Genomic DNA, 12,411 nt, shown 5'->3' with positions numbered 1-12,411 from the left:
TTAAAATGCAATTAAAAAATAAAATAAAATAAAACTTACTACAAAGCTACAGTAATCAAAAAAAAAAAAAAAGTAAGTCAGGCTGTCAGGCTGGGTGCAGTGTCTCACACCTGTAATCCCAGCACTTTGGGAGGTCAAGTTGTACGGATCACTTGAGCTCAGGAGTTTGAAACCAGCCTGGGCAACATGGCAAAACCCCTTCTCTACAAAAAATACAAAAATTAGCCAGGTGTGATGGTGCATACCTGTAGTTTAGGCTTCTTTGGAGGCTGAGGTGGGAGGATCACTTGTGTCCGGGTGGTAGAGGCTGCAGTGAGCTGAGATGGTGCCACAACACTCACCCCAGGTGACAGAGCAGGACTCTGTCCCCCCCACCAAAAAAATAGTTTATTAAAAACAAAACAAAACAAAAGTCATCAGCAATTTCCTATGGTTGCCTAACATACCGAGTTTCATATGGAATGAACATCAGCCAGCTCTCTGACCTTGGTAGCAGAGCAGATTGAACAGGAGCGACCCTCTCCAGAACAGCTGAGGAATGTGCAGTGGGTTTGGAGCAGCGATTCTCCTGGACTCAGGAAGGGAGAAGGAAGTATGGGGTCTGAATTCTTGCATATTAGCCCAAGGTTTTGAGATATTCTTCTCCTTAAACAAAATTCTACACATGCTCCTGTGTTACTAAAATTCACCATCCCAACAGAGAGATGACTTCAGCAGCAGAGTAGAGACTAATTAAGGTTTTACCATCAACATTTGTGGAAAAGGGGGCCAGGCATGGTGGCTCATGCCTGTAATCCTAGCACTTTGGGGGGCTGAGGCAGGCAGATCACTTGAGGTCAGGAGTTTGAGACCAGCCTGGCCAACATGGTGAAATCCCATCTCTACTAAAAATACAAGAAATTAGCTGGGCATGTTGGTGCCTGTCTGTAATCCCAGCTACTCAGGAGGCTGAGGCAGGAGAATCGCTTGAACCTGGGAGGTGGAGGTTGCAGTGAGCCAAGATTACACCACTGCACTCCAGTCTGGGCGACAGAGCGAGGCTGTGTCTCAAAAAACAAAAAAAAATGTGTGAGAATGAGGGGAGGAGATGGGGTTCCATGAGGCACACACAATGGAATGGAAGAAGAAAAGAGGCATCTGAAGCAGGATGAAGTCAGTTCTTACCAACCCTTTGCAAGCGCAGGCAGGAGGAGAGGATGGGAGAGAAAATGAAGAGGAGAGAGAGAGGGACAGGCATACGACACCCACGAGGAACAAGTCTTCGACACGGGAGCTGCACGTGCTGTAACATGAATGCAGTCTGGCAGGCGGCGTGGGCATGTGTGTCGGAAAGAGAGATTTACATGGGGATAGTGCACCTGCTAAAATATTTATAAATTAATCAAGAAAACATGTTTTAAAAATGAAAAATAAACAGATGTACAAGTGCAACTCTAGAGAAATACATTATGTGAGTTTGCAACAGCTGAGTGGCGGGTGTGTGGGAGACAGCGTGGGAGTGGGGAGTGAGTGCAGGGCGTGCTGGGGACTGCATAGGGTGGGGCTGGGGAGAGGCGGAAGCTGCTCTGCCCACCAGTGCCATCCCTGCCAGGACACAGTATCCCCAGATAAGAAACAAAACACATCTGGGAGGTCTCCTTGGGGAAAAAGCTTACATGGGTAAGCTTTTTAAAGGTAAGCTGTGCAACCTGGAGCTCTCCCCTTTAAATACAGAAAACTGCCAAGTGAGGGGCAATACTGCCTGGATGCTGGAAGAGGAAGCCCAGGCTCATTCTGCCACATTGCCCTGGCCAAAGCACTGACCCCTCCAAGCCTACTCATCTGTTAAATGTTCCAGGCCACTTTCTAGGGGGAAGAAAATGAGGTGCTGTGTGTGACAGCCGTAGGAAAGGCATTATAAATCATGCCTTGGTTAAAACCACGAAGCTCTAAGTCACAGATGTACATTGACAAGCATGTTCTCATTCGGCACTGAAACATGGCATCTTATTTAAGGAGATGCCAAAAAGTGGTTGGAGAACTAGATGATGCTCTTTTGGTTTTTTAGTTGAAAAATGCTAGCAAAGTGCTTTAGATATGCCTCGTCTGTAGCTTAGATTTTATTTGTTCAGTATTGCAAAATTATATGAAGCAGAAAGTGAATTACCAAAACCAGGCATTTCTCAAATGTTGGTGATTGAAGTTATTTTACTACCTTAAGAGGAGTGCAAGACACTATAGAGATGTGCCTAGGACCCTGTAGACTTACACCCAGTGGACTTTTCTACCTAAGCCCAGCAGGCTTTCAGAAGACCCACACTCACAGCAGGAATGTTGTTTCCTTATGTGATTTAAATTAAATTTTGTTGTTTAACAAAATTAAACAACTTTAAATACGTATTTGAAAGGAAGAAGAAACTCATAATCCCCTGAACCGAATAGTCACAATGTCTAGTAAATTTTACAGCAAAAGACATTTTCTGGGCACCAGCAATGGGTCCAACACTGGATATTCAGAGATGATCAAGTCACTGTCCTTGTCCTTGAGGAACCTACAGTCAAGTGCTGGGGGCTAGGGAGACAGACATGTGCAAAGATAACTCAAGACTAAGTGATCAGATCAGGGTTCCATGGGCAGGTGCCCAGCCTAACTGGGAACTCAGGAAAGGGGCTTCCTAGAGAGGTATGTATAACCTGACTCACTCATTCATTTAGAGATGAGGTCTTGCTGTATTGCCCAGGCTAGTCTGAAACTTGTGGCCTCAAGTGATCCTCCTGCCTCAGCCTCCCAAAGCACTGTGATTACAGGTGTGAGCCGTGGTGCCCAGCCATGACCTGACTCTTAAAGAAAAAAGGAGACAGAAAAAGTAGAGGAATGTCCAAGGTGGAAAGGAAATGGCATAGGCACAATTGCAGAGTTTGATTTTATCAGGGATCAAGTCCTAGGAATGGGGTGAATGGTGACACTGGAGGGGCAGCTACAGACTGGATGACAAAGGGCAGGAGATGTTCTACTAAGAAGCCTGGACTTTCTTTTGTTGGTGATGGGAGCTACTGAACACAGACATTTTCCCTCCTTGGTGAGGTTAAAAAAAAAAAAAAAAAAAAAAAAGACCCTGAAGTCCAGGGCTATCTTGATAACATATAATGTATCCTGTGCTTTTCTAACATCTCATCCTTGCGCTTTGGTTCTCATTGGGCTGGTGGCTCACCAGGAGGTCAGGGAGTGCTGCAAACAGTCTGAGGAGCCACACTTAGATCATGACCACACCATGCAGACTGCTTCCTCTTCTTCAGCCTGACACAGACATGGCACCTGAGATGAGTTTCCGTTATTTGGCAGCATACAGGCAGAGCTGAAGGAGGTTGAGTTGGTCACCTTCAAAGCTAGAGTCAGGGGCCAGAGGTCAACTGGATTTGCTTTCTGTACCATATGGTTGCTTATCAAGAAGAGGTGGGGGCACATAGCTCTGAGTATAGGGGAGCCTGGGAGACAGGAGTTTGTTTTCTGTGACAAAACACTCTCAGGCGCAAGGATAACTATGACAGCCACCTTGAGGCAGAATTGCAAAAGAAAGGACCCTGGGGCTGCAAAGGATGCCATGAGATCATCTTCTGAGCAACAGCCCCTCTGCAGGTAGGCATCCTATCTCTAATCCATTCTCTTCTGCCAGGAGGCAGGAGAAAGCAGTTGGTACAAGACACAATTTGGAATCAGACACATCGGTTTACATTAAAGTTCTACCAAGTAGTGGGAAGTTCCCAATCCTTCTGCATTGCAGTTTCCTCCTCTGCAAATGAGGATAAAAGAGTACCTAAGTCATGGCGTGAATGTGAGGATTAAATGGGATCATCCACAAAAACAGTTGAGGAATACCTTGTCCATAGATGCTCATAATTAACATCAGTTATTTATTTATTTATTTATTTTGAGACAAGGTCTCACTCTAACACCCAGGCTGGAGTGCAGTGATGCGATCTCCACTCACTGCAATCTCCGCCTCCCAGGCTCAAGTGATTATCTTGCCTCCGCTTCCCAAGTAGCTGGGATTACAGGCATGCACCAACATGCTCAGCTTATTTTTTTGTATTTTAAGTAGAGATGGGGTTTCACTATGTTGGCCAGGCTGGTCTCGAACTCATGACCTCAAGTGATCCACCTGCCTTGGCCTTCCAAAGTGCTAGGATTACAGGCGTGAGCTACTGCACCTGGCCAACACAGCTATCTTTACATGTTGAATGGAAAACAAAAAAGAACTACCTATATATGAATAATGGCCGAAGGATATAAAATACTGACACACCATTACACACCTGCACACTTGTGCGTGCATACATACACACACTGCAGATGTAAAGCTATTATTTTTGTTGAGAAACTTGTTAAAAAGTAAACCCAAACTTCCCCAAAGGGTGACTCTTCTTTCTGCTTTTCCAACTTTCATTGCGGTTACTTTACATTGGTCCTAGTCACTTCAGGTTGCTGATCACAATGGATGGGACAACTCACCAATTTGCGGATTTCACATTCTAAATTCTGAATACAGTCCAGTTTTCTCTTGCGGCAGCGCTGGGCTGCAATGCGGTTCTTGCTGCGCCGTCGGACATCATGAATGAACTCTAACTGTTCTGAGGTTAGCTTGTGCATCTTAATCATCATCTGGAAATCGTTCCTTGGAAGATCTGTGATCTGATCTACAGGAAAAGGAAGTTTTACCTGAAACCAAGAATAACAGAAAATGATTATGGCAGCTGAATTTTAATTCTGGCAGGTGGAAGATCAAAAATGAAAAAAACCTCCTTTTTACGATGACCAAGTAATATGCAAACTACTGAAAGCAAGCAGTGATTATTTATTTCGTGTTTAAAGACACATAAGATGTAATAATACCTGGGTAATCAAACAGAGTAAGAACACATACATTGTAATGTTATTGTTTCTGAGATTTTTGAAGCAAATGGCATGAATACTATTGGAAAATGTGTCATTTTTCATTGATGTAGGTCTTTTGTAAGAAGGATTCTAGTTAGTTGAAATGTACGTCTATAAGACCTACAGCCTAACTCAATCAAACGACATTTATAGGGAGATATCACATAAGGACATATCTAAAGCACCTGAATGAAGAGAGCCCCACATATCTTGAAGATGCTGGAGACACAAAAAACCAGTGTGATTCTTAGTTGCAATAGCATCCTAGGAGGAGATAACTTGGACAGGCTTCACCATCATGTACTAGGAGTCAGTAAAAATGGCTTTCTTCTTTCTCACCAGACATGAGACCTCAGGCAAGCTACTCCAACTCTCTGAGATTCAATTTCCTCATCTGAAAAATAGGGCATTTAAAAAAAAGCCATACAGTGCTATACAGGTGTTTGGAACTTTAGCAGGCTTTATTTTCCCATTTTACAATGTAACGTTGACATTCCTTTGTCAAGAAGTACGATGCATGTTCCTGCCTTTTGGTCAATAGAAGGCAGCCGTAGTATAGTTTCTAGGCTAGGTCATAAAAGGCATTGCAGCTTCCCCTTAGGCCTACTAGAATGCTGGCTAGGGAGAAAATCAGCTGCCATGCCTTGACATTCGAGCAGCTCTGTGGAGAGGCTCATGTGGAGAGGGGCTGATGCCTCCAGCCAGCAACCAGCAACACCTTGCCAGTCATCTGAACAAACCACCCTGGAAACAGATTCTCTAGTCCCAGTCCAACCTTCAGCTGAGTGGAGCGTCGGCCAACATCTGACTTCACCTTATTAGAGATCTTCAGCCAAAACTGCTCAAGTGGGCCATTCCTAAATTCCTGACTCACATTCACATTTCTCAGAGAAACTGTGAGAGGTGTTAAGTGATTACTGTTGTTTTAGGCCATTATATTTGGGGTGATTTATGATGCAACAATGGACATCTCCGCAGGTGCTAATCAGCAAAATTCTGATTCTTGACAAATTCCAATTCTTGACAAATCGAGGCAAAGAAGCATTATCTAAAGAAAGGACAGCAGTCCCTGAAGGATGGGTCTGTGTCCTTGCTATGTTGTTAAATGATTGTTTATATTTCCTTTTTTTTTTCTTTGAGATAGGGTCTTGCTCTGTTACCCAGGCTGGAGAGGAGTGGTACAATCACAGCTCACTGGAGCCTTGACTTCCTAGGCTCAAGAGATCCTCTTGCCTCAGCTTCCTGAGTAGCGGGGACCACAGGCACGTACCACCACGGCTGGTTAATTAAAAATTTTCTTTTTTTTTTTTTGGTAGAGATGAGGTCTTGCACCAGAGAGAAGAAGAAAAAAAAAAAAAGAGATGAGGTCTCGCTTTGCTGTCCAGGCCGGTTTCAAACTCCTGGGCTCAAGTGACCCTCCTGCCTTGGTCTCTCAAAGCGTTGGGATTACAGGTGGGAGCCACTATTCCTGGCCTGAAAAGTTTTCTTTTTTCTTTTGAGATGGAGTCTCACTCTGTTGCCCAGGCTGGAGTACAGTGGTATGATCTTGATGCACTGCAAATTTCCCCTCCCCGGTTCAAGCGATTCTCCTGTCTCAGCCTCCCGATTACAGGCATGCACTGTCATGTCCACCTAATTTTCATATTTTGAGTAGAGATGGGTTTTGCCATGTTGGCTAGGCTGGTCTCAAACTCCTGGTCTCAAGTGATCCTCCTGCCTTGGCCTCCCAAAATGCAGGGATCACAGGGGTAAGCCACCGTGCCTGGCCTGAAATATTTCTTAAGAAGAACAACCAATGAAAAAGTTCATGAAAAAGCCCCAAGTACGGAAGGTGAGAAGCAAGCCACTACTCTATCTCAAGAGACTCCTTGGCACCCATGAGGTGACGCAGGCTTGCACCTTTGAGCAGTTTGTTTCCCCCCTTTCCAAGGCTCTTGGGGATTTAGTGGCTTCTGGGTTCAGTCTGGTCCTGCTTCAGAAGCTCCTAGAATAAAAAGGTTGTGTGCTGCCAGGCTGAGACAACGTGTGGGTTAGCTCAGACTGCTTCATTCTTGTTTACATTTGCATCTGCTTTGGATGAGCCAGCAGATGGCACTACAAACCTAAATATCCTTCAAGTGCTAGCCCAGCCCTGTCTCATACAAACAACACGAGCCACATTGATTTTAAATTTTCCAGTAACCACATTAAAAGAAGTAAAAAGAAACAGGTCACTGGGCTCTGTGGCTCACACCTGTAATCCCAGCACTTTGGGAGGCTGAGGCAGGTGGATCACCTGAGGTCAGGAGTTCGAGACCATCCTGACTAAAATGGAGAAACCCCATCTCTACTAAAAATACAAAAATTAGTTGGGCATGGTGGCATGCACTTGTAATCCCAGCTACTCGAGAGGCTGAGGCAGAAGAATCACTTGAACCCAGGAGGTGGAGGTTGCAGTGAGCCGAGATCATGCCATTGCACTCCAGCCTCAGCAACAAGAGCAAAACTCCACCTAAAAAACAAAAACAAAAACAGAAAAACCCCTGAAAAACAGGTGAAACAAGTTTGAATACTATATGTTATTTAACTCGATAGATTAAAATATTTCCAACATGTAGCTAATATAACAAAATTATTGAGATTGCAGTTTTTTTGTTCTAAATATTCCAAATCCAAAGCATATTTTATCCTTACAGCACGTTGTAATTCAGAGTAGCTGCTTTCAGGGTCTCAACAGCCACGTGTAGCATGTGGCAAATGGACTGGACAGTGCCGGTCTAGGAGACAGAATAAATGGACTCAGTGGATCCCAGCAGCCAGAAAAACACACAGGTCTGAGCAGAACTGACCAAAATGCTGTTGGATGAAGAACCCAACCCCTCTATAGTGTTCAGATGCTGCAGGGTTAAGTCTGTGTTCTTCAAGGGACTGAGGATGAAGACATTTGATCCTGAGCTCAGGTTTCTCTGTGGTTGCATCATTTGCAGGCAGACAAAAGTCCTGATTGCCAGCACTTGTGGCTGGTCAATCCCTGTGCACAAAGGCAAACGAACGGAATCATCATTTGACTTTTCTGTCGTTGGTGCAAGCTCTTTGTCAGGTTCCATCACAGCTCTGAGCTTGTTCAGTGTGGTATTGGCTGAAGGCTCCCAGTAAGTGCTCTGATTCAACTTCCACCTGGTGAGCTCTGTACCATGACACCTGTAAAATTTTGGTCCAATAAAGCAAAATCGCAGTAGGGCCCATGACACCACTGTCAGCTTGGCCCTACTCCAACTGCTAAAGACAGGCAGCCAGGACAAACAGCTCCTTGTTATGGTCTCGGGAAAGGCCTTTATCCATGGTGCTGTGTTTGCACAGGGCTTCTGATGATATGAAAGAATGTTTGATCTCCCTTTTATACCCGTTGGATAACAAACAGACACTCAGATCTTGCACGGTGCCTCCGGAACACAGAGGTCTGTCTGTTGGAGATGCGGATGTTTCAACGCAGCAGAGGTGGTGACGCTTTGGGGGCTTGTGGAGTTTTCCCTCTGCTGACAACAAAGCCATTCTGCTTCTGCTCTAAATGTGTTTACTTACTCTCAGAAAGAAGATATCCCTATAGTTCAGGCCACAGGGAAAGTCAAAAGGACTTCTATACCAAGAGCTACTGTATTTAAATCATTCAGACAGTGACTATAAAACACCAGGGGAAAAGGAGGGAGAGTTGCCAGGAAAAAGGAAAATCAACAATGCTAGTTTCAAAGTCCTTGAGGCAAAAGGCCATACAATATTTCAGCAGAGCTGCTGCAACTCAAGCTGCTTTTTCAAGTGGGTCAGAGGAAAGGGTAATAGTCAACTATAGACTTTCTTCCAGGTGAAACAAAATCCAAACTCACTCCTTACAAGTCTCTGTTCCCCCTCTAGCAAGGGAGGACTTATGTTCACTAAATACAGGGGTCTCGGAGGTGTTCTCGGACAGGCACGGGGGTGGGACGGGGGGACGACTTGACCACATCCATGTGTTTTTTCATGAATAGTAATTTCCAAGCCAGGGACATCTTCTCTGGAAAGAAGGAGCAGCCACCGACTCTGATCCCATGGAGTGTATGCCTCTCCCAGGCTCTCGGCACTCAAACATTCCTCAAATGGGGCTGAGAAGTCAGAGAAGGACAGCAGGCCTTGGAAAGTGGGAACACATCAAGAAGGTTTAGGCCCGGCTCTTCTCCTTCTAGAGAATTATTCCAAGCCAAACAGGCTCGGTCGGACTTAACATCTTATTGACTGTCCCTCCACACACTCACTCCTCCAGGATCTCACTTCGCAGCAGTGGCTTGGTTTCCTAAACAGTCCCAACGTCCAATGTGACGAGGTGAAGAGTCCTGTGAACTGTCGCCACCACCTTTAGTTATACTCAGCCACTCACATGCAGCTCCAGGCACACAGGCTGCATATAAGGGGAAGGGCAAGTGGGATTCGTGGGTGCCACTTTCTCTTTAGCCTGGGGTCCGTTACTTTGGTTTTCACTAGAAACTCGGAGAGTCAGGGCAGCCACTGAGTCAGCAGGCCAAGGGCCAAACAGGGCACCACAGACCGGTGCCACAGTTGGCACAATAAGCTGCTGCTGATTTTATTCAGCCCAGCAAAGTGCTGACTCTTCTCCCCTCTGGAACACAATAGGAGAAGCAGGACTTGAGGTGAGTTTTTAGTACGGTACCTGCCCTGGACTGCTAAGTATGGCTACAGGAGGGTTAGTTCTTCTGCATACTCCAGCTCTTTTAAATTTTTTTTCTTTTAGAGAGGGTCTTGCTCTGTTGCCTAGGCTGGTCTCAAACTCCTGGCCTCAAGCGATCCTCCTTCTTTGGCCTCCCAGACTGTTGGGATCATAGGTATGAGCCACCATGCCTGGCTAGGCTCCAGCTCCTTAGCAGTCAGTAAAACGGATGGTCCCTGCAGTGTGCCCAGGGACTCTCAGGTCCAGGTGTGACATCTGGACAGTGCATGGAACCTACATATGTCTCCCTCCATGCTGTCTGCACCGATGAGGCAGAGGGCCTGAATAGGGGATGCTGCAGGCTGGACCCTGGGATGCCACTGCCTCCTTCTCACCAAAGAGAAATCAGCTTCTTTCTCTTCCCTGCCAATAGCCACAGCCATCCTTTGGCCTAAACCTTCATCCCCTTCCTCCCAGTTAAAAGGAAACATTGAAAAATTATGTATTATTATATAATTATATATAAGTATTATATAAAAATTATATATTATATAAAAACACCTTCTTTCATAAAATATAAGACAAAAGAAGGGAAAACAAATTCTCATCCCCAAATAACTCTCTTGCTCTGGTAGATTTCCCTGTGATCTTTGTTTTCTCTGCATCTTTTTTCGGAGTTGCAGTCAAGTGGTGCTGTATCTACCTCATCCAACAAACATTTCACTTGCCTAGTGTCTCTGGTTTGCTGAGTGAAAGTTACTGGAGAATCAGAACGTTGCTGCAAATTTTGCAGAAAAAGCCAGAAACCAGTATTTCCTCTAGAAATCTCAGAAGACTAGTTTGTTAATAATTTTTCCTATTTCATTTCTTGGTTTCATTACCAGACGTTGACTGGAACCCACAGGAGTAGAGTCACATTAGCATGATACCCTGAGGCACTGATAGCTTGGTCAGCTCTCCAAAGTCCTTAACGCCTGTGCTCTGAGGGGACCCTCAGATCCAGGGAGTTGTCGAGGAGGAAGCAATATGCCCATTAGACAGATGATTCCAGTGCTGCTGGAACCAGGACAATCAGCTCAGTGCTGGGCAGATGCCAATGACAAAATCTCCCCTCCCAGGGGAAGAAATGTTTCCCACACAATTGTCCTTCCACCCTCTCTTCTCACGGTCCAGTTTCTGGCACAAATACAGAACACCTGGGATTTAGTTGTGATACTTCAATTAATTAGTGTGTGATCTCAGGCAAGTCTTCATTCTGTCGGTCCTGAAGTTCTTTGAGGATCTGGGAGTCAGAGGGAGATAATACCTGCCCTACTTAGCTTATAGGGTTGCTATGAAGAATACAACTGATTGACAGGTGGAGAAAATGCTTGGAAAAGTTTCAACTGCCTTACAGATACAAGGTATTACTCTCTGTTTATCAGCCCTATCTATCTTTGTCACATGGTTTCTTCTTACAGATGTATGCTTTGGAATTCCAGAAACTCACAATGTTCTAGACAACATAAAAACAATGTTTTAATGAGAAATATGGCTGATTTCTGTGCTGCCCAGCAAGGTTTCTTTTTATTAAGCAGACCAATTACAGACACTTCTAAAAACATGCCTGATTCACCAAACCACAAAAATGATTGTAAAAATTTTATAGGCAACATGTGTCTCAAAGTCAGCATTTGGGTGGGAAGATTTAGAGCCAGACACGGCTCTTCTATTCTGTACTATTTCTATGTTTTCTCTGGACTTTCTCTCTCTCTTCCCTTTTCTCTCTCTCTCCTCCCCTGGCCTGCCCACCCCCAACACACTCTCTTACTCTTATACACTTTGATCCCTCTTGATGTAAAGCATGTTAATAAAGCAAGTCCAACGAATCCATACTTTTGACTGTGCAAATAAACTCTCTGCCATGCTTCTTTACTAAAATCTACAGCTGAGTAGAAATGGTCCAGTTACAAAGTTTTCTTACGGAGCAGGTTTTTTTTTTTGGAAAATGCTGCATTTTATTTTAGAAAATGACTGATTTTCTATAATTTTAGTTTTAAAATTTTATAATTTAAAAACAAACCTATAAACCACAATGAGATAAACCATAACTACTTCACACCCACTAGAGGGCTTTAACAAAAAAGATGGACAATAACAAGTGCTGATGAGGATGCAGAGAACTGGATCCCTGATACACTGCTGGTGGGAATGTGAAATGGTACAGCCACCTTGGAAACAGTTTAGTAGCTCCTCAAAAGGTTAAATACAAGTTACATGATTCAGCAGTTTCATTCCTAGGAATATTATGAAAATAACTGAAAACATATCTTAAAAAGCTTGTACTCAAATGCTCATAGCAGCATTATTTATAATAGCCCCAAAGTGGAAACAACCCAAATGGCCCTCAAGCAATGAACAGATCAACAAAATGTGGTATGGATCAACAAAATGGAATATTACTCAGCAACAGAAGGGAACAAAATACTAACACATGACAATATACCTGGTGAATTCATCAATGGCAAGGTTAACTTTGAAAGTATTATGCTAAAGTGAAAGGAGCTAGACATAGAAGTCTACATCTAGCGAGGTTCTATTTATACAAGTACCCCAAACAGGTACATCTATAGAGACAGAAGGTAGATTACTGGTTGGCTGGGGTTGAGGGGAGTGGGCAATGAGGAGTAACTGCTAATCGGTACAGCATTTCCTTTTAGGGTGATGAAAATGTTCTGGAATTACATAGTGGTAATAGTTGTACAACATTGTGACTATATCAACAACCATTGAATTGTTCATTTCAGTAGGGTGAATTTTAGGGTAAGGGAATTATGTGCTAATT

General features: G+C 44.2%; 1 protein-coding gene across 2 annotated transcripts in view; it reads right to left on the bottom strand.

Moving 5' to 3' along the window:
• Positions 1-12,411, bottom strand: part of BACH2 (BTB domain and CNC homolog 2) — a 355,372-nt gene that overhangs the window by 12,408 nt on the left and 330,553 nt on the right. For both annotated transcript variants that reach the window (XM_017506784.2, XM_017506783.2), the window contains exon 6: positions 4,490-4,696. In XM_017506784.2, the coding sequence (XP_017362273.1) occupies positions 4,490-4,696 (207 nt within the window). The remainder of the gene's footprint in view (positions 1-4,489; positions 4,697-12,411) is intronic.

This window comes from Cebus imitator, unplaced genomic scaffold, assembly GCF_001604975.1.
Source record: "Cebus imitator isolate Cc_AM_T3 unplaced genomic scaffold, Cebus_imitator-1.0 Scaffold359, whole genome shotgun sequence".
Classification (NCBI taxonomy): domain Eukaryota; kingdom Metazoa; phylum Chordata; class Mammalia; order Primates; family Cebidae; genus Cebus; species Cebus imitator.
The sequence above is the reverse complement of the archived record's forward strand: the minus strand, read 5'-3'. Positions and strand labels throughout refer to the sequence as shown.